Raw genomic sequence first — 23,718 nt, 5'->3', positions numbered from 1 at the left:
AGCTGAACTCAATAAACTAATATGAATTTTTCATATGCATATATATGAAAAAATTCAACTTAGTTTCAAATGGCTCTTTGATTTCAGAATGGAAAACACTCAATAAATAGTTCAATGAATGGGTTCAGAATTCAGCAGAAACATAGATTTGTAAATTTTTAAGATAGAGATGACAAATCACACCATGGTGGCAGATGAGGTCACCTAAAAAGGATTCACTAAGATTACACTAGCTCAGAATGCTGAAGTATATCAGTATCTAATGGTCAGGCAGATAATGAAGGGCCCATAAAAGAAAGCTTCAAGAAAAGGCAAGAATGTAAAAAGAAAATCAGAAAACCGTGGTGCCATAGAAATCTAGGGACTACAACATTTTCAGGTGGTGCTCATGAAAAATGTTAAAAGCTGTCCATGAGGTGGATAAGATAAAGATATTTAAAAGTTGGTAGGCAAAAACCATCTTTGCCAAATTATAAAGTGTTGATCCTTTGACCAGTTAAAGTGAAATTTCCCTAAGAACCATGGGGAAATGAAAAACCAGGACAAAAATCAATTCAACAAATTCTAGTTGATGGGAAGGTTGGAGTTTCCTTTCAATCCGGTTTATTCCTTTTAATTTTCTCCCCATGGGTTTTTTTCATTTTGAGTTAATAGAGAAATTATGCAACATACAACCTTCATTTTCAGTATTTAGTTTTCAAACTTTCTTGCTTATTCTAGAAGTCCATTCTGTAGCAAGGAAACTATTTTTGGCTCACTTGCGTAGTTCAAGATTGCAGAAAACAAACAAAACCACTGAAAGGATCAGGTCTCTCTCCCTGTTTAAATCACTAACACTGTTAGAAGGCTGTGTCAGCAAGTTTATTCTGAAGCAAGAATACATGAGTGCCTTTTTAAAACCAAAAAATCAAATTCACAATTAAAAGGCAACATGGTTAAATGGACTAAGCTTAGGCTGGTAGCCAGAAACTTTAAACATTAAATTCACCTCTGTCAGTTACCTTCTGACCAATCCTGAGAACATCCTAGTACTCCTTCACAAAACAGAACATAATGAAATAATTCTGAAACAGAATGGGGTAAATAGTCAAACCAAAGTCAGACAACTATAAATAGTTATAGAAATGGAAGCAAGAAAACACTAGTAGCTATAACATCAAAAAAAAAAAAAGCTTTTAAGTCCTTTTAACAATCGCAACTGCTTACTGACAAAATGATTTATTTATAGGAACAAAATAGCAACTAGAACTCATGCTCTAAAAGAACAAAGTTTCCTTGGCCTCTTTCAGGGTTTGCATTATATAAGTGATAAGGTCAAGAAAGGAAGAATACAGAGATCTCTCCTTTCTCCACTCTCACTTTGGCATGTGACAGTTTTAGCCTGGCTTAGCAGCTTTCCCCTCTTATAGGAAGTGACCACTCAGGAAGGAAGAGCAAAGAGATTTATCTTAGAAGCTAAATTCATCCACTCAGTTATTCATTAGCTTGAATAAAATAATTATTAACATGGAATTGAAGTCAGACATGAACTGGTTCAGTTAACTGAAAATCATTTGGAATCATGAGAGGAGTGAAATCACTGACCCTGCTTCTGGGTCAATGCACTTCAACCAGCAGGCACTGTAACAATGAGAACACAATAATTCTCAAACAGCACCATGAAGTATCCCCATTTTAAAGTTAAGGAAACAAAGAGTAGAAGAGTGAATCATAGGTGATATTTTAATTCCTGTGATATCTTTAAAAACCTGTATATACAAATTTTGGATCATCTAGACCACAGGTCTTAGATAATATAACCTTAAAATCAGTACAGCCATGCAATTTCAGGGACCTCATTTCTTATTTATGCTTATGATCAAGTGAACTTCAAATGAAGATCAAACGACACTGAAGCTTATTGTTAGAACCAAGTCTTCATCATAATGATGAGAGAACTGAGTCATCACAGGTCATCCAATGGCACACCAAACCCCCACAAAAGCCTCCTCTGAACAGTTAGTGGCATATTTATGCTGTTAGTAAGATACACTGAGGGGGCTCCCTCATTTAACATACCAATTTGCACTGGTTCCCTAGCAATAAATACATCTAGTTATAGAAAAGACTAAATGCGTGTCCCAAATCCTAGCAATAACTGGATCAGCCATTCACTTAAAGATTTCAAGAATGCTACTCTATTGGTTTTCTATTGCTGCCATACTAAGAACTTAGTGTGCTTAAAACAACACAAATGTGTTCTGTATTATGTTACAGTTTTAAAGGGAAAAGTCTGATACATGCCTCTCTGGGCTAAAAATCAAGGCACAGCAGGGCTTCATTGCATTCTGGGGGCGCTAGGGGAAATCTATTTCATCATATTTAGAAATCACCTGCCTTCCGTGGGCTCATGGCCCCCTTCCTTCACCTTCAAAGCCAGGCACAGCCAGTTGAATCCTTTTCATATTTCTTCTCTCTGACCTTGCTTCCATCTCAAATCTTTTTCTCTGGCTTATGATTCCCTTGTCCACTTTTAAGGACCGCTGAATTACCCTGGAACCACCAAGATAACCAAGGAAAATCTTTCTATTTTGTCAGCTGATTAGCAACCTTAAATCCATTCATAACCTTAATTCTCCTTTGCCATATAATATAACACACTCACTGGAGATTAGGACATCTTCCCTTTTTTTGGGTGGCCAGGGGTGTCGGCGGGGGCACTATTGTCTACCACAGCTGTTATGCAACCTTGTTATGGGTAAACAAAGTGCCTCTACAGGGTTATCAGATTGTTTCTCATCAACACTGATACCTAAAGACAGCTCACTAAAAAAGTTTAGACTAAATATAACCTCTGACTATGATGCTTGGAGGGATTGGGGGCAGGAGGAGAAGGGGACGACAGAGGATGAGATGGCTGGATGGCATCACCGACTCGATAGACATGAGTTTGAGTCAACTCCGGGAGTTGGTGATGGACAGGGAGACCTGGTGTGCTGCGATTCATAGGGTCGCAAAGAGTCGGACACAACCGAGCGACTGAACTGAACTGAACTGATAACTAACTAGCAAAGTCTCAAAGATATTAATACTGCTTTTCTCAGTTTTTTCAGTCCTGGAATAGAGGTTAATAGCATGGCATCTGAAATCAGATATGAAGTTAACAACTAGCTCTGCAACTTACTAGCTATTTGACCTTGGTCAAGTTGCTGATACTCTTTAAACATGTGATTTTCTTATCTGTATAATGAAGATAATAATATCCCTTATACACTTATTGAGAGGATGAAGTGAAATTATATATGTAAAATGCTCAATACAGTTTCTAGCCATTATCAGTTACTCAGTAAGATTAATATTTACTTTATTAAACTCTGTCCAAGCTTTAAGATAAAAAATAAAGACAGTCTTCAGTGTTTTAGCATATTACATTTTCACAATTAATATTAAACACATCTTCAGTCTAATGTTCTCCCAACTGAGCTATTTCAGCCACTTTAAACACAACTTCAAATGATGTAAAAGAATGCTGCTGCATACTTAATGTCTAAATTTTCTATGGGTCTAGATGATGTTAAATTAATTTTCTTTCAAATTAATTACTTATTTACTAAACTCTTAATTTATTATCTTCTAAGTTTGTAACTTGCTTTATCCAAAAAAAAAAAAAATTAATTTGCCTTCCTAAGGACTTTACTATCAGTAATTAAAGTAATGATGGCAGTTTTGCAAATAATATAATGGCAGATAATCTTTAACAGTTACTTTCTACCTTTTCCAAAAAGAAAATACCCTGTTCATTAAAAGTGACTAGAAAACAATTATAAAATAAATCTAGAAATAGCAAAGTCCTAAATTACCTTCAACATGAATACTAGAGATAAGAGTCAATTTACAATTAGACTTTTAATTCTAAACCAGAAGCATGCAAAAAAGGATAATGAGGTTAAATGAATTACATTTGTTAAATGTAAATATGAAAAACTGTATATTTATAAAAAGTTTAACTAAAAATAGATAATTATTTATAAATTCAAATATATTTTGAGACAGTTTCTCTCATGTAATCAGGTGCAGAAGTACTTACAGTTTGATAATATGAGGATGACGAAAGAGTTTTAGATTTTGAATTTCTCGTTTTATTTTTCCAACAACATCTAAACTGCGAATCTTCTGTCTATTTAAAATTTTAACTGCAACTTTATGGCCTGTCAATTGATGCTCTCCAACTAGAGAAAAGAAAAAGGAAAATAACTTTGCCACCATAGCAATGTAATCATTTATCCATGCTTCCTTCCTCTGTAACCCCAAATTTTTTTCCTCATATTTACCACTTTAATATCACTTATTGTATAGAACAGAAAATAACCTCTTTTCATGTCTGTCTACTCTACTGGAGTATGTGCTCCTGAAGGACAGAAACTGTATCTTATCTTCTCTGTATCCTCAGCACCCAGCACAGAGATGTTAATTAAGTATCTGTGGAAAGGATTACTGAATTCCATTTTCATACCTAAAACTATAGGTATGAATTTGAAACATCTTTTGGATAGAATAGAATTACTATGTTTTGTCCCTCTCTTCCTCTTCTCTGGTCAATTCAATCACTTGTATTATGAAAGAATAAATAATTGCTATAATAAATTAAAACTCATAACTAGTTTCAGTACCATTTCATCAGAAAATTCACATGTAGCCCTTTTTCACCTTTTCTACAAAGGTTTCTTGTTTTCCCACATTCGATGGAATCTCTTTCTTTCAAACCTTCACAGTATACTGACAAAGTTCATGTTCCTTCATCATTTTTAGGCTGTTATATATATTTATTTGTGTTCTTGAAAAATCATATGGTAAGAGCTACCAGCTCTTACCCTCCTCAAATAAGACAGTCAGTATTCATCTGAGTCTGCCAGGAAGTGTCTAGCACAGTATTTTGCACATACTAGATGTATCACACTTCTTTATTTCAAACTATCTTACAAAGGTGTAAAAACTAAAAGAGCATAGTCTTGGCATAAAACCAGACACAGAGATCAATGGAACAGAATAGACAGCCCAAAAATTAGCTCATGCATAATTAAGGTCAATTAATTTATGACAAATGACTCAAAAACATACAATGGGGAAGGGATAATCTCTTCAATAAATGGCACTAGGAATATTGGATAGCCACATAAAAAAGAATGAAAATAGACCCCATTTCATACATTATACAAAAATCAACTCAAAATGGATTAAAAACAAATTTAAAACAAAACAAAAAAAAACATAAACCTTCCAGAGAAAAACCTAAGAGGTAATCTCCTAGAATTGACCTTAGCAATAATTTTTTGAACTTGATAACAAAAGCAAAGGCAACAAAAGCAAATATAAATGAGTAGGATTAAATCAAACTAAAAAGTCTCTTCATGGCAAAAGAAATCATCAACAAAATGAAAAGGCAACCTACCAAATGGAAGAAAATATTTGCAAATTACACATCTGATAAGGGGTTAATATCCAAATTATGTAAATTATCTAACAATTTAATAGCAAAGAAACCAATCTGATTTGATTAAATAAACTTTTTGCCAAACAAAGTATACAAATGGCCAAATACACAAAATCTTCAGGTAATCATCAGGTAAATCATGACTAATTATCAAGTAAATGCAAATCAAACCTACAATGAGTTATCACCTCACATTTGTCAGAATAGCTGTCATTAAAACTGAAGAGACAACAATGTTGATGAAGATGTGGAGAAAGGGGAACCCTTGTGCACTGATGGCAGAAATGTACATTGGTGTAACCACTATGTAAAACAGTAGAGAGGTTCCTGAAAAGTTAAAGCAAAGAACTATATAATGATTCTGCACCCCCTTGTAGATATTAGAAGGAAATAAAAATTGGATATCAAAGAAGTATCTACACTACCATGTTCATCACAGCATTATTCACAAAAGCAAAGATATGAAAACTACCTAAGTGTCCATCAACAAATGAATGAATGGATAAAGAAGAATGGTCTGCTTTTTTCTCCTCTCACCACACACACACCAGCACCACCACCTACAGGGAGCTCCAGGGACAAGCACAAGCCATCACTACCATCCTGGACTCTCAGGAGTCCCAGAAGGAGAAGAGAGAGAGAAAGGGCCTGAGAAAATATTTGACGCTATTACAGACAAAACCTTCCCTAACCTGAGAAAAGAAACACTCACTTAAATCCAGGAAGCACAAAGAGTCCCCTATAAGATAAACTCAAGGAGGAACCTGCTGAGACATGTATTAATCAAACAGACAAGAATTAAAGACAAACAAAAAATATTAAAAATAATAAGGGAAAAGCAAAAAATAATGTATAAGAGAATCCCTATAAAGTTATAAGCTGATTTTTCAGCAGCAACTCTGCAGGCTGAAGAGAGTACTACAATATATTCAAAGTGCAGATGGGGAAAAACCTAAAACCGAAAATACTCTACCCTTCAAGGCTATAGTTCAGATTTGACAGAGAAATCAACAGATTTTACAAATAAGCAAAAATTAAAAAGAGACTTCAGCTCTGTGAAAAATACCATTGGTAGCTTGATAGGGATTGCATTGAATCTATAGATTGCTTTGGGTAGTATACTCATTTTCACTATATTGATTCTTCCAATCCATGAACATGGTATATTTCTCCATCTATTAGTGTCCTCTTTGATTTCTTTCACCAGTGTTTTATAGTTTTCTATATATCAGTCTTTAGTTTCTTTAGGTAGATATATTCCTAAGTATTTTATTCTTTTCATTGCAATGGTGAATGGAATTGTTTCTTTAATTTCTCTTTCTATTTTCTCATTATTAGTGTATAGGAATGCAAGGGATTTCTGTGTGTTGATTTTATATCCTGAAACTTTACTATATTCATTGATTAGTTCTAGTAATTTTCTGGTGGAGTCTTTAGGGTTTTCTATGTAGAGGATCATGTCATCTGCAAACAGTGAGAGTTTTACTTCTTTTCCAATTTGGATTCCTTTTATTTCTTTTTCTGCTCTGATTGCTGTGGCCAAAACTTCCAAAACTATGTTGAACAGTAGTGGTGAGAGTGGGCACCCTTGTCTTGTTCCTGACTTTAGGGGAAATGCTTTTAATTTTTCACCATTTAGGATAATGTTTGCTGTGGGTTTGTCATATATAGCTTTTATTATCTTAAAGTATGTTACTTCTATTCCTGCTTTCTGGAGAGTTTTTATCATAAATGGATGTTGAATTTTGTCAAAGGCTTTCTCTGCATCTATTGAGATAACATATGGCTTTTATTTTTCAATTTGTTAATGTGGTGTATTACATTGATTGACTTGCGGATATTGAAGAATCCTTGCATCCCTGGGATAAAGCCTACTTGGTCATGGTGCATGATCTTTTTAATGTGTTGTTGGATTCTGATTGCTAGAATTTTGTTAAGGATTTTTGCATCTATGTTCATCAGTGATATTGGCCTGTAGTTTTCTTTTTTTGTGGGATCTTTGTCAGGTTTTGGTATTAGGGTGATGGTGGCCTCATAGAATGAGTTTGGAAGTTTACCTTCCTCTGCAATTTTCTGGAAGAGTTCGAGTAGGACAGGTGTTAGCGCTTCTTTAAATTTTTGGTAGAATTCAGCTGTGAAGCCGTCTGGACCTGGGCTTTTGTTTGCTGGAAGATTTCTGATTACAGTTTCAATTTCCGTGCTTGTGATGGGTCTGTTAAGATTTTCTATTTCTTCCTGGTTCAGTTTTGGAAAGTTGTACTTCTCTAAGAATTTGTCCATTTCTTCCACATTGTCCATTTTATTGGCATATAATTGCTGGTAGTAGTAGTAGTAGTAGTCTCTTATGATCCTTTGTATTTCTGTGTAGTCTGTTGTGATCTCTCCATTTTCATTTCTAATTTTATTGATTGATTTTTCTCCCTTTGTTTCTTGATGAGTCTGGCTAATGGTTTGTCAATTTTATTTATCCTTTCAAAGAACCAGTTTTTGGGTTTGTTGATTTTTGCTATGGTCTCTTTTGTTTCTTTTGCATTTATTTCTGCCCTAATTTTTAAGATTTCTGTCCTTCTACTAACCCTGGGGTTCTTCATTTCTTCCTTTTCTAGTTGCTTTAGGTGTAGGGTTAGGTTATTTATTTGACTTTTTTCTTGTTTCTTGAGGTATGCATGTATTTCTATGAACTTCCCCCTTAGCACTGCTTTTACAGTGTCCCACAGGTTTGGGGTTATTGTGTTTTCATTTTCATTCATTTCCATGCATATTTTGATTTCTTTTTTTGATTTCTTCTGTGATTTGTCAGTTACTCAGCAGCATGTTGTTCAGCCTCCATATGTTGGAATTTTTAATAGTTTTTCTCCTATAATTGAGATCTAATCTTACTGCATTGTGGTCAGAAAAGATGCTTGGAATGATTTCAATTTTTTTGAATTTACCAAGGCTAGATTTATGGCCCAGGATGTGATCTATCCTGGAGAAGGTTCTGTGTGCGCTTGAGAAAAAGGTGAAATTCATTGTTTTGGGGTGAAATGTGTGTTGGTGGGAATGCAAACTAGTACTGCCACTATGGAGAACAGTGTGGAGATTCCTTAAAAAACTGGAAATAGAACTGCCTTATGACCCAGCAATCCCACTGCTGGGCAAATACACAGAGGAAACCAGAATTGACAGAGACACACGCACCCCAATATTCATTGCAGCACTGTTTATAATAGCCAGGACATGGAAGCAACCTAGATGTCCATCAGCAGATGAATGGATAGAAAGCTGTGGTACATATACACAATGGAGTGTTACTCAGCCATTATAAAGAATACATTTGAATCAGTTCTAATGAGGTGGATGAAACTGGAACCTATTATACAGAGTGAAGTAAGCCAGAAAGAAAAACACCAATACTGTATACTAACGCATATATATGGAATTTAGAAAGATGGTAACGATAACCCTGTTAAGCGAGACAGCAAAAGAGACAGATGTATCGAATAGTCTTTTGGACTCTGTGGGAGAGGGAGAGGGTGGGATGATTAGGGAGAATGGCATTGAAACATGTATAATATCATATATGAAATGAATCGCCAGTCCAGGTTCGATGCAGGATACTGGATGCTTGGGGCTGGTGCACTGGGACGACACAGAGGGATGTTACGGGGAGGGAGGAGAGAGGCGGGTTCAGGATGGGGAACATGTGTATACCTGTGGCAGATTCATGTTGATGTATGGCAAGATGAATACAATATTGTAAAGTAATTAACCTCCAATTAAATTAAAATAAATTTATATTAAAAAAAAAAAGAGAGACTCAGCACCATCAAAACCAGCATTACAATAAATCTTAAAGGTACTTTTCTGGGCAAAAAATAAAATGCCACAACTAGAAACAAGAACAATAGAAATTAGAAAGATGACTGGTAAAGGCAAACATAAAACAAAGGTAGGAAATCACCCACACATAAATCTGATACCAAAACCAGGGACTGTGAAGACAGTACAAATGCAGCATATTGAAAATGTATTGGAAATGAACAGATCAGCAACTTAAAACATCTTGTACATATACAGACTGCTATACTAAAACCTCTTGGGAATCACAAACAAAAAATCTGTAATAGATACACATACAAAAAAGAAAAAGCAAACACAACACTATAGATATCAAATCACAAGGAGAGAGAAGAAAAAATGAAGGGAATAAAAAAGACCCCTGGTGGCTCAGATGGTATAGAATCTGTCTGCAATGCAGAAGACCTGTGTTCAATCCCTGGGTTGGGAAGATCCCTGGAGAAGGGAATGGCAACACACTCCAGTATTCTTGCCTGAAGAATTCCATGGCAAAGAATCAGACACAACTGTGTGACTAACACTTTCACTTTCAAAAATAAAAGCTAAATCACTTAACAAAATGGTGATAAGAGCATACATTATCAATAATTACCTTAAACGTAATTGGGTTAAATGCTTCAAACAAAAAACATAGACTAGAATGGATATAAAAACAAGACCCAAATATATGCTGTCTACAAGAGATCCATTTCAGATCTAGGGACATACAAACTGAAATTGAGAGAACGGAAAAGGATATTCCATGTAAAGAGAAACCAAAAGAAAGATAGAGTAGTAATACTCATATCAGACAAAACAGACTTTAAAATAAATACTGTTGAAAAAGACAAGGAAGGACAAGGATCCATAATGATCAAGGGATCAATCCAAGAAGATGTAACATTTATAAATGTATATGCACCCCCTCGTAAGACTACCTCAATGTATAAGGCAAATGCTAACAGCCATTAAAGGAGAAATTGCCAGTAACACAGTAATAATAGGGGACTTTAACACCTCACTTTCATCAGTGGACAGATTATCAAAGCAGAAAAATCAATAAGAAGACAAAAGGCCTTAAATGACAAATTGGACCAGATGAACTTAATTGATAATTATAGAACACTCTATGCAAAAGCAACAGAATACACTTTCCTCTCAAGTGCAGATGGAATGCTGTCCAGGATAAATCACATCTTGGGCTACAAATTAAGCCTCAGGACATTTAAGAAAATTAAAATTATATCAAGCATCTTTTCTCACCACAACACTATGAGATTAGAAATCAATTACAGGAAAAAAAAAACTGTAAAAAAAAAAAAAAAAAAGACATGTTTACATGGAGGCTAAACAATGTTACTAAACAACCAACGAATCATAGCAGAAACCAAAGAAATAAAATAAACAAAAAACTTAAAAACAGGTGACAACAAAAACACCATGATACAAAACCTATGGGATGTAGCAAAAGCAATTCTGAGAAGGAGGCTTGTAACAATACAATCTTACCTCAGGAAACAAGGAAAATTTCAAATAAACATCCTGATTTTATACCTATAGCAACTAGAGAAAGAAGAACAAAACCCAAAGTTAGCAGAAGGAAAGAAGCCATAAATATCAAGAGTAGAAATAAATGAAATAGAGAAAAAGAAAACAAAAGAAAGGATCAATGAAACTAAAAGCTGGTGTTTTAAAAAGACAAACAAAATTGACAAACCTTTAGCCAGACTCATCAAGAAAAAGAGAGAGGGCTCAAATCAATAAAATTAGAAATGAAAAAGGAGATGTTACAAAAGATACTACAGAAATCAAAAGAAAAAGTCATTTAGGAGACTACTACAAACAACTAATTATATACCAGTAAAACGGACAACCTAGAAGAAATGGACAAATTCTTAGAAAGGTACAAACTCCCAAGAACTAGGCTGAACTAGGCTGCACCAGGAAGAAACAGAAAATATGAACAGACCAATCACAAGTAATGAAATTGAAACTGATTAAAAATCTTCCAGCAGAAAGAGAGTGCAAAAAAAGGAACCCTCTTAAATTGTTGGTGGAAGTGTAAATTGGTACAGCCACTATGGAGAATAGTATGGAGGCTTCTTAAAAAACTAAAAATAGAGCTACCATATGACCCTGCAAGAGCTTCCCAGGTGGGGCTAGTGGTAAAGAACCTGGCTGCCAATGCATGAGACTTAAGAGATGCAGGTTCGATCCCTCGGTAGGAAAGATCCCTGGAGGAGGGCATGGAAACCCACTCCAGTATTCTTGCCTGGAGAATCCCATGGACAGAGGAACCTGGTGGGCTACAGTCAATATGGTTTTATAGAGTCAGGCACAACTGAAGCGACTTAGCAGGCACATGACCCTGAAATCCCACTCCTGGGTATGTATCTGGAGAAAAACATGGTCCAAAAGGATGCATGAACCCCAGTGATCAATGCAGCACTGTTTATGAAGCCAAGTCCTGGAAGCAACCTAATGTTCATTGACAGAGATGGTACATATATACAATGGAATATTACTCAGCCTTTAAAAAGAATGAAATAATGCCATTTGCAGCAACATGTATGGACCTAGAGATTGTCACATTGAGTGAAGTCAGTCAGTCAGAGAAACAGAAACATTGTATTGCATCCCTTTTACATAGAATCTGAAAAGCCATGATACAAATGAACTTATTTACAAAAGAGAAACAGACTCACAGACTTAGAGAATGAATTTATGGTTGCTGGGAGAAGGATGGGAGGAAGGAATAGTTAGAGAGGAAGAAACAGTTAGCACTGTACATACTGCTATATTTAAAATGGATAACCAACAAGGATCTACTATATAGCACAAGGAACTCTGCTCGATGTTATGTGGCAACCTGGATGGGAGAGAAGTATGGGGGAGAATGGATACACGTGTACATGTGTGTGTGTGTGTGTGTGTGTGTGTGTATAGCTGAGTCCCTTCGTTGCCCACCTGAAACTTGATCAGCTATACTTCAAAACAAAATAAAAAGTTAAAAAAAAAGTCTTCCAGCAAATAAAAGTCCAGGACCAGATGACTTCACAGGCTAATTCTACCAAACATTTAGAAAAGAGTTAACACCTATCTTTCAGAAACTCTTCCAAAAAATTTCAAGGGAAGGATCACTCCCAATCTCATTCTATGAGGCTACCAACACCCTGATATCAAAACCAGACAAAGATGCCACCAAAATAAAGAGAAAAATTGAAGGCTATCACTGGTGAACATAGAAGCAAAAATCCTGAACAAAATACTAGCAAATCAAATCCAACAATACATTAAAAGGATCAAACAACATGATCAAGGGGCATTTATCCCAGGAATGCAAGATTCTTCAATATATGAAAATCAATCAGTGTGATACATGGCATTTAACAAACTGAAGAATAAAGACTGTATGTTCATCTTAATAGATGCAGAAGAAGCTTTCAATAAAATTCAACAAATGATAAAAATTCTCCAGAAAGTGAGCACAGAGCAAACTTACCTCAACAAAATAAAGGCCATATAGGACAAAGCCAGAGCTAACATCATTTTCAATGATGAAAAGCTGAAGGCCTTTCCTCTAAGACCAGGAGCAAAACAAGTATGTCCACTGTCGCCACTTTCATTCAATGGTTTTGGAAGTCCTGGCCACAGCAATCAGAGAAGAAAAAGAAATAAAAGGAATCCAAATTGGGAACAAGTATACTATACATAAAAAATCCTAAAGATGCTGCCAGAAAACTACTAGAGTTCATAAAGTTGCAGGATACAAAATTAATACACAGAAATCTGTTGCATTCCTATACAGTAACAACAAAAGATCAAAAAGAGAAATTAAGGAAGCAATCCAATTTATCACTGCATCAAAAATAAAATATCTAATAATAAACCTACCTAAGGAGACAAAAGACTTGTAGTATGGAAACCACAAGATGCAGATGAAATAAATCGAGGATGATATAAGCAGATGGAAAGATATACTATGTGCTTGGATAGGAAATATCAATATTATCAAAATGACTACACTGCCCAAGGCAACCTAGAAATTCAATGCAATCTCTATCAAATTACCAATGGCATAATGGGATTTTTCACAGAACTAGCAGAAATTTTTAAATTTTTATAGAAACACAAAAGGTCTTGAATAGCCAAAGCAATCTTCAGAAAGAAAAATGGAACTGGAGGAATCAGGCTCTGGCAGCAAAAAAAAAAACAACAACAACAACAACCCAGAAATACAGATAGAAAGAACAGCACAGAAAACCCCAAAATATGCCCATGCACCTATAGCCAATTACTCTATGTCAAAGAGGCAAAGGTATACAATGGAGAAAAGACAATCTCTCCAGTAAGTGGTGCTGGGAAAACTGGACAGCTTCAAGCAAGAGAATGAAAGCAGAAAATCTACTTATACCATTGACAAAAAATAGACTCAAAATGGGTCAAATACCTAAATGTAAGACTGAACACTATAAAACTCTTACAGGAAAACATAGGCAGAACATTCTTTGACATAAATCATAACAAAATCTTCTTTGATCCACCTTGTAGAGCAATGAAAATAAAAGCAAAAATAAATAAATGGGACCTATTAAATTTAACTGTTCCTGCACAGCAAAGGAAACCACCAACAAAAGACAATTCACACAATGGGAGAAATTATTTGCAAATGATGCAACTGACAAAGGATTAATCTCCAAAATATAAACAGCTCATACAGCTCAATATGAAACAAATTTTTTTTAAATGGGCAGAAGATCTAAATAGACATTTCTCCAAATAAGACATAGAGATGGACAAAAAGCACATGAAAAGGTTCTCAACATCACTAATTATCAGAGAAACGCAAATCAAAACTACAATGAGGTATCACCTCACACTGGTCAGAATGGTCATCATCATCAAAATGTCTACAAATAATAAACATTGGAAAGGGTGTGGAGAAAGGGGAGCCCTCTTACACTGTTGGTGGGAATGTAAATTGGTACAATTACAGAGAATAGTATAGAGTGTCCTTAAAAAACTAAAAATAGAACTACCATGCAACACAGCAATTCCCACTCTATATATCTGCAAAAAAACAAAATTAGAAAAGATACATGCACCCCAATGTTCATTGCAGCATTATTTATAATAGCCAAGACATGAAAGCCACCTAAGTGTTCATCAACAGAGGAATGGATAAAGATGTGGTACATATATACAATGGAATATTACTAAGTTATAAAGAACAAAATAATGCCATGTGCAGCAACATGGATGGACCTAGAGATTATCACACTAAATGAAGTAAGTCAGATAGAAAAAGGCAAATATCATACGCTATCACTCATATGAGGAACCTGATTTCTTAATGACATAAATGAACTTATTCACAAAACAGAAAAAGATCTACAGATACTAAAACAAACTTATGGTTATCAAAGGGAAACCTGGCAGGGAGGGATAAATCAGGAGCTTGGGGTTAACATACACATACTACTATATATAAGACAGACAACCAACAAGGAACTTATAGCACAGGGAAATCTACTCCATATTCCACGATAACCTAAATGACAAAGGAATCTGAAAAAAAAAAGGAATATATGTATTAATATAACTAAAACTGTACTGTACACCTGAAATTAACACAACACTGTGAACCAACTATACTCCAGTAAAGAAAAAAAAAAAAAAAAAACAGAAAGAAATGGCATCATCTCTTGAAAGAGTTAAGCATAATGATAAGTTAATTGGTTATCTGAGATCAAAAGATTCAAATGCATTAAGAATGCCCCCTTTTTTGCTGAAATACAATAGCCTCTATTACCTACTAACTTAAGTGAATTAGTACTTAGTGATAATTAAATACAGATAGTTGTCTCATAATCACATCCCACCTGAAAGCTGAATGAATATTTCTTAAAATCTTGTAATATAAACAGATTTAAGACCAAGAATTTCTTTTATGTGTATTACAGCTGTAAACTTTCCTAGGGAAATTAACTGAGAGGAAAGGTTTGGATTCATAAACATTTAACATTCATTTGGGCTTCCCCTGGTGGTTCAGTGGTAAAGAATCCACCTGCACTGTAGGAAATGCAGGTTTGATCCCTGGGTTGGGAAAATCCACTGGAGCAGGATTGGCAACCCACTCCAGCATTCTTGTCAGGAAAATCCCATGGATGGAGAAGCCTGGTGGGCTATACTCCATAGGGTTGTAAAGAGTCAGACATAACCAAGCACAGCAACATTCATTTATTCAATCTAAAAGCATTTACTGAGCACCATTCACATGGTAGGACTATGCTGATCAAAGACATGTGTTAAGAGAGATTCAATAGGTCTCCAAGTTTTAGTGAGAAGAAACATCAGCAATAAAGGATTCTGCATGGTAGCAAATCTATATGAAAACTCTTAGGGATACCTTAACTATGAAGAAAGAACACCGATGAAAAAAAGCAAAACATTTTTAAAAACCAAGGGTGAACAAATTTGCCATAATTTATCGTGTATATCATATATATAAATATCCAGATCAATATCTAGTTTGACAGCAGCAATAAAGAACACTCATCCATGGAACAACTATTTAACAAATGCCTACTATGGTGCACTCTGTATCAAGTGCAATTATAGGCACTTGGGATAAAGTGGTGAACATACTAATTCTGTCACATTGTGAGGTGTTCCCCAATATCTATTCCAGTCTTCCTTCCTAGACGTATGACTCCCAAATTACACCTGAATATATATCCACCTGAAGTAGAGACTGCCTCCAGTATCTCTTGTTAAGTAGATATGGCCATGTGACTATGCTCTGGCCAATGACATGCCAGCAGAAATGTCCCTAGCAGCAGCTTCTTCAGATCCTTCCACCATCCTGAAGCCTGGAACTACCTGCTCAGACTGTTAAGTGAGTAAAATACTATCTTGTTTAAGCCATTCTTATTTTGAAAATTCCTGTCATTCACAGCTGAGTCTCAATAATACGGTCTAGAATATTTTTATTTTTTTAAACTTTTTATTTTGTATTGGGGTATAGCTGATTAACAATGTTGTGAAAGTTTCACGTGAACAGCACAGGGACTCAGCCATACATACACATGTATCCATTCTCCCCCAAACTCCCCTCCCATCCAGGCTGCAACATAATATTGACCAGAGTTCCATATGCTATACAATAGGTCTTGTTATCCATTTTAAATATAGCAGTGTGTACATGTCCAACTCAAACTCCCTAAGTCCACCTTCCCCTCAGCAATCATAAACTCCTCTGTAGGTCTCTTTCTGTTTTGTAAGTAAGTTCATTTGTAAAATGTCCATCGACAGGGGAAGGGATAAAGAAGTGGTATGTATCTACAGTGGAATATTACTTGTCCATTAAAAAAATGAAATAATGCCATTTGCAGCAACATACATGGACCTAGAGACTGTCATACTGAGCGAAGTCAGAGGAGAAATATGTGGCATTCCTTATGTGTGGAACTAAAACAGAATAATATGCAAAATGTTTTAACTTATTTCAAATTTCCAATTTTGCTGAACTGCCATCTGTGAACTAATGGAAATAAACTATATTTATAGCTCATATAATTTCTTGGATTAAATGATTCTACAAAGTTATCACTCAGTGGTCCATTTTGTTCTTCCCGAACTCTAGCCTAATTATACAAAATACTCTCTAAAGCGACTGAAACATATAGACTTACCCCATCTATCCTTTTATTTTTTTTACTTATTTACTTTTATTTTGTAATAGAGTATTGTTACCGTATAATTATCTATAACCCATTACATTATTGTAATAGAGTATTGTTGTTTGGGGCTTCCCTGGTGGCTCAGATGGTAAAGAATCTGCCTGCAGTGCAGGAGACCCGGGTTCAAGCCCTGGGTCAGGTCCCCTGGAGAAGGGAATGGCAACCCACCCCAGTATTCCCGCCTGGAGAACTCCCCCGACAGAGGAAGATGGGCTACAATCCATGGAGTTGCAAAGTCACTAAGTTCTGTCTGACTCTTTGAGACCCCGTGGACTGTAGCCCACCAGGCTCCCCTGTCCGTGGGACTTCCCAGGCAAAACCACTGGAATGGGCTGCCATTTCCCTCTCCGGGGATTGAACCCGGGTCTCCTGCTTGGCAGGCAGATGCCTTTTTTTTTTTTTTTTTTTACTTTACAATAGTGTATTGGTTTTGCCATACATTGACTTGAATCTGCCATGAGTGTACGTGTGTTCCCCATCCTGAACCCCCCTCCCACTTCCCTCCCCATCCCATCCCTCTGGGTCATCTCAGCACACCAGCCCCGAGCACCCTGTATCATGCATCAAACCTGGACTGGCAATTCGTTTCATATATGATATTTTACATGTTTCAATGCCAGTCTCCCATATCAGCCCACCCTCGCCCTCTCCCACAGAGTCCAAAAGACTGTTCGTACATCTGTGTCTCTTTTGCTGTCTTGCATACAGGGTTATCATTACCTTCTAAATTCCATATATATGTGTTAGTATACTGTATTGGTGTTTTTCTTTATGGCTTACTTCACTCTGTATAATAGGTTCCAGTTTCATCCACCTCATTAGAACTGATTCAAATGTATTCTTTTTAATGGTCGAGTAATATTCCATTGTGTAAATGTACCACAGCTTTCTTATCCATTCATCTGCTGATGGACATCTAGGTTGCTTCCACGTCCTGGCTATTATAAAGAGTGCTGCGATGAACATTGGGGTACACGTGTCTCTTTCGATTTTGGTTTTCTCAGTGTGTGTGCCCAGCAGTGGGATTGCTGGGTCATATGGCAGTTCTATTTTGTTTTTTAAGGAATCTCCATGCTGTTCTCCATAGTGGCTGAACTAGTTTGCATTCCCACCAACAGTGTAAGAGGGTTCCCTTTTCTCCACACCCTCTCCAGCATTTATTGCTTGTAGACTTTTGGATCACAGCCATTCTGACTGGCATGAAATGGTACCTCATTGTGGTTTTGATTTGCATTTCTCTGATAATGAGTGATGTTGAGCATCTTTTTATGTGTTTGTTAGTCATCTGTATGTCTTCTTTGGAGAAATGTCTGTTTAGTTCTTTGGCCCACGTTTTGATTGGGTCTTTTATTTTTCTGGAATTGAGCTGCAGGAGTTACTTGTGTATTTTTGAGATGAATTCTTTGTCCATTGCTTCATTTGCTATTATTTTCTCCCATTCTGAAGGCTGTCTTTTCACCTTGCTTATAGTTTCCTTTGTTGTGCAGAAGCCTTTAATTTTAACTAGGTCTCATTTGTTTATTTTTGCTTTTATTTCCAATATTCTAGGAGGTGTGTCATAGAGGATCCTGCTGTGGTTTATGTCAGAGAGTGTTTTGCCTATGTTTTCCTCTAGGAGTTTAACAGTTTCTGGTCTTACGTTTAGATCTTTAATTCATTTGGAGTTTATTTTTGTGTATGGTGTTAGAAAGTGTTCTAGTTTCATTCTTTTACAAGTAGTTGACCAGTTTTCCCAGCACCACTTGTTAAAGAGATTGTCTTTTCTCCATTGTATATTCTTGCCTCCTTTGTCAAAGATAAGGTGTCCATAGGTGCATGGATTTATCTCTGGGCTTTCTATTTTGTTCCATTGATCTGTATTTCTGTCTTTGTGCCAGTACCATACTGTCTTGATGACTGTGGCTTTGTAGTAGAGACTGAAGTCAGGTAGGTTGATTCCTCCAGTTCCATTCTTCTTTCTCAAGATTGCTTTGGCTATTCGAGGTTTTTTGTTTTTCCATACAAATTGTGAAATTATTTGTTCTAGTCCTCTGAAAAATACCATTGGTAGCTTGATAGGGATTGCACTGAATCTATAGATTGCTTTGGGTAGTATACTCATTTTCACTATATTGATTCTTCCGATCCATGAACACGGTATATTTCTCCATCTATTTGTGTCCTCTTTGATATCTTTCACCAGTATTTTATAGCTTTCTATATATAGGTCTTTTGTTTCTTTAGGTAGACATATTCCTAAGTATTTTATTCTTTTTGTTGCAATGGTGAATGGAATTGTTTCCTTAATTTCTCTTTCTGTTTTCTCATTGTTAGTGTATAGGAATGCAAGGGATTTCTGTGTGTTAATTTTATATCCTGCAACTTTACTATATTCATTGATTAGCTCTAGTAATTTTCTGGTGGAGTCTTTAGGGTTTTCTATGATCCTCTACATAGAAAACCCATCTATCCTTTTAGAATTTTACATTTGATAAGGTGAACAGCTGTTATACAGAAGAGTGAAACTGTTTTATATTGTTCTGGGAGCAGAACTGAGAATAATCAATACAAATTCTTTCAACTAACAGAGTCATCTGCTCCACGAAGCCCCTCTCATCTCCACCTTTCTCACCATTCAAGTCTACACTGAAAATTTCCTTTTTAGTATTACTAACATACCCTGAGCATACTTTTTTGACAGGATGTGTAACACTAACATCTATTGGTTTTTCATTTCATCTCTCAATACTACAGGGGAAGAGATTGGAGGTCAGGTCCCCTGTAGTGTTTTCCTATTGCCAAGGCTGGAAATAAATGATAAACCAAGACAATGGAGCACAGAGAGGTTAAGAATTTGCCCACAGTCGTTCAACTATGAAGGAGCAGCATCAGGATTAAAACTCAGAAGCATGCACTATCCGATATCCAAGCAGAGAAAGCTCAGTCATTTGTCAAGATCAATTCAGTTCAGTCGCTCAGTCATGTCTGACTCTTTGCGACCCCATGAATCGCAGCACGCCAGGCCTCCCTGTCCATCACCACCTCCTGGAGTTCACCCAAACCCATGTCCATCGAGTCGGTGATGCCATCCAGCCATCTCATCCTCTGTCGTCCCCTTTTCCTCCTGCCCCCAATATCCTCCCAGCATCAGGGTCTTTTCCAATGAGTCAACTCTTCACATGAGGTGGCCAAAGTATTGGAGTTTTAGCCTCAGCATCAGTCCTTCCAATGAACACCCAGGACTGGTCTCCTTTAGGATGGACTGGTTGGATCTCCTTGCAGTCCAAGGGACTAACAAGAGTCTTCTCCAACACCACAGTTCAAAAGCATCAATCCTTCTGCACTCAGCTTTCTTCATAGTCCAAGTCTCACATCCATATGTGACCACTGGAAAAACCATAGCCTTGACTAGACAGACCTTTGTTGGCAAAGTAATGTCTCTGCTTTTGAATATGCTATCTAGGTTGGTCATAACTTTCCTTCCAAGGAGTAACTGTCTTTTAATTTCATGGCTGCAGTCACCATCTTCAGTGATTTTGGAGCCCAGAAAAATAAAGTCTGACACTGTTTCCACTGTTTCCCCATCTATTTCCCATGAAGTGATGGGACCAGATGCCATGATCTTAGTTTTCTGAACGTTGAGCTTTAAGCCAACTTTTTCACTCTCCTCTTTCACTTTCATCAAGAGGCTTTTTAGTTCCTCTTCACTTTCTGCCACAAGGGTGTTGTGATATATTAATTCATTTAAATACTCCATTCAATTTTAATATCATATAATTTAGAACATTAATATATCTAATGAAGTAAAGAAAATCTAAGATTTATTAAAATTTTACTAAAATTCTTATAGAAATTCTTTATTAAAATCTAATAAAGGAAGAATTAAAAAATTATTGTATATTTTAGGTCTAAATTACAATCTATTTGTCTTTGAGGTTCAAGCAAAGCAAAGAACTGTCAAAATGTCATTCTGCTATAAAGGTTACAAACATACTGTATAATATGTATTATTTGAATTATATTCTTATCATACAGTATATACAATGTATAGTCTTAATGTAATACTATACAGCAATGGGAATAAATGAATTACAACTACATATAATGACATACGTAAATCTCACCAACAAAACCTCAAGTGAAATAAATGAGACAGATATGGCTATAATTGTATGAAGTTAAAAAATAGATAAAACTATAATCCATGGATATTTGATGGGGCAGAAGATGGAAACAGTAACTAAAATGGGACACAAACTGGGGGCTTGTGGGAAACTGGTCATTTTTTGTGCTTTTAAGTAGTAGTTATGTTCAGTCTGTGAAAATTCACTGAGGATTTATGTAAGAAGTCATTTAGACTATAAGTACTGCTTCACATATATGGTACACTTCAATATAAAAAGTTAAGAAAGAATGTTTGGATGACACTATACCCTGCCAGGCTTTACAAGCCAAGGGACACTAAGTGCCAGCAAGCAGGGCAGTGCGGGGGCATCAGCCACCCCTTACTCATTGCATCAAGAGTCTTCACTCTGGGAATTAAGACAGTCATCTGACTGCACACATGTTCTGGCCCCTACCATCACCAGACTTCTGCCAAAATAACACAAGCCTCCTTTCTTCTTCACCTGTGGTAAGACAAAACAATCTCATTGCTCTCCAAATTTCCTTTCCCTGAAAGTCCTTTAAAATTCTATAAAGGATAGTTCTGAACAGGAAGCAAAAGACTTCCTGTTTTGATATATCACTGATTAAGCAAGTACTATGAGCACATTATATACAAATCTTATTTATTCCCCAGAACTCTAGAAGTAAACATTACCCTAAGTTTACAGATGAAGAAACTAGAATTACAGAACAATAAGGAACAAAATGGTTCATCTGCCTCCAACACACAAGCTCAAAACTCACATTACTTCACTTTCCAATAGCCAGGATCTCTTTAATTATAACACATCAAGAGTGCTTACTTGCATGTTTATCCTTTTACGCCCAGCATTTCAGCTGAGAAATTCGGGCACAGTGAAGGGATGGAGTAAGAAAAATTAAGGAAGAATTGATATGTTCAGGTAAAATGGAGGCTGGAGTAGGGCTGTGGCCTTTCCTATGGATCAGAATATACAAAAGTTGACTACTTAATTTCAAGAAAATAGAACATGGACTGAAATAATCCCATTATACAATATATAACATGCACTAAATTTTTACTGAGAGAACAAACTCATACATCTTTGAAGACCTTTTTCTCTTAATTTTACTCCCTGTTGGCCTGAACATTCATTTGTTCATTCATTCAAGAAATATTTTCTGAGTGTCTAATGTGTGCTAGCCACTGCTCCAAATGCTGAAAATGCAGGTACAAATGGAACTTGCATTCTGGAGGAGAATATAAACAATAAACACACATGATATAATGGTGATATAATGACAAAAAATGAAAATCATGCTGAGTACTGGGAATAACAAAAATAATTGGGGTTAAGGTGGGAAAATTATTTGAAATAGATCAGGAAAGGCCTGAGGATGTGATTTTTTTTTTTTAAGCAAAGTGATCAATAATAAAGTGAAAGCTTACGCTCAGTCGTGTCTGACTCTTTGCAACCCCACGGACTATAGCCTGCCAGGCTCATCTGTCCGTGGAATTCTCCAGGCAAGAATACTGGAGTAGGTAGCCTTTCCCTTCTCCAGGGGATCTTCCCAACCCAGGGATCGAACCCAGGTCTCCCACGTTGCAGGCAGATTCTTTACCATCTAAGCCACCAGGGAAGCCCTTTTTAAAGCAAAGATTGTTCTAAAGCAGGGTTTCCCAAGTGGTGCTAGTGATAAAGAATCCACTTGCCAATGCATAAGACACTGAGATGAGGGTTCGATCCCTGGATTAGGAAGATCCCCTGGAGGAGGAAATGGCAATCCACTCCAGGATTCTTGGCTGGAAAATCGCATGGGCAGAGAAGCCTGGTAGACTGCAGTTCACAGGGTCACAAAGAGTCAGACACAACTAGAGTGACTGAGCATGCACATGTTCTAAATCTACCTTCGAGAACTGATTACTGATAATGATATTCTGTATTCGGCTTCATTTTTAAAAACATGTTGGCTTGGATTATAATTTTAAAGTACTTCTTTAAAACTGAAGTCAATCAAGAATTTCACAGGAGAATCAACTTTTTATAGAATCATTTAAGATGAATTATCTACACAGAGCCAGGGAAAAAGTTTTCTAGTATAGAAGAGATTATTTAAAACTGATGGACAAAGTACTGGGTTGGCTAAAAAGTTCATTTGGGTTTTTCTGTAAGATGTTGCTGGAAGACTCAGACTTTTTGGCCAATCAAGTATTAGTATTTAGGTCAGAGATAAAAGATTTGAAAAAATGTTCACGTATGTAATCACTCCAGATGAAAAACAAAATCTTCCAAAAACATTCCCAAAGCTTCTTAAATCATCCCCTCTCTTATCTTTCCAACTCTTGTCCTTACGTGTCTGCTCTCTTTCTGTGTGTCTTATTTTACATGCTTTGTCTCCCTCCTGTTCACTCCCCTTTCATTTTTTCCCTTCAGACATCTCCCCTTCAATGCCCCTAACTGAATAATTTCTGTTGTTGAATATATTTACTTAATATAATTTTATGTTCCATAGACATCTTCTAGAGACATACTCTCTCAGTTTACCGTTGCCTGAAAACATATTATGCTTTTATTTTTGAAG

The 23,718-nt window shown here is 36.2% G+C and overlaps 1 protein-coding gene across 3 annotated transcripts in view; it reads right to left on the bottom strand.

Moving 5' to 3' along the window:
* The window catches only part of PRKAA2 (protein kinase AMP-activated catalytic subunit alpha 2), an 80,334-nt gene that overhangs the window by 34,156 nt on the left and 22,460 nt on the right, over positions 1-23,718 (bottom strand). For 2 of the 3 annotated variants that reach the window (XR_015160063.1, XM_086390187.1), the window contains exon 2: positions 4,067-4,208. The exons of the other annotated variant lie outside the window; for it this stretch is intronic. Coding sequence is in view for 1 of the 2 variants with exons in the window: in XM_086390187.1 (XP_086246313.1) it covers positions 4,067-4,208 (142 nt within the window). In the remaining variant the exon portion in view is untranslated. The remainder of the gene's footprint in view (positions 1-4,066; positions 4,209-23,718) is intronic. 3 annotated transcript variants of the gene reach the window in all.

The sequence above is a fragment of the Bos grunniens genome, chromosome 3 (assembly GCF_055505025.1).
Source record: "Bos grunniens cultivar Pamir isolate PY7600 chromosome 3, Bosgru_T2T1.0, whole genome shotgun sequence".
Classification (NCBI taxonomy): domain Eukaryota; kingdom Metazoa; phylum Chordata; class Mammalia; order Artiodactyla; family Bovidae; genus Bos; species Bos grunniens.
The sequence above is the reverse complement of the archived record's forward strand: the minus strand, read 5'-3'. Positions and strand labels throughout refer to the sequence as shown.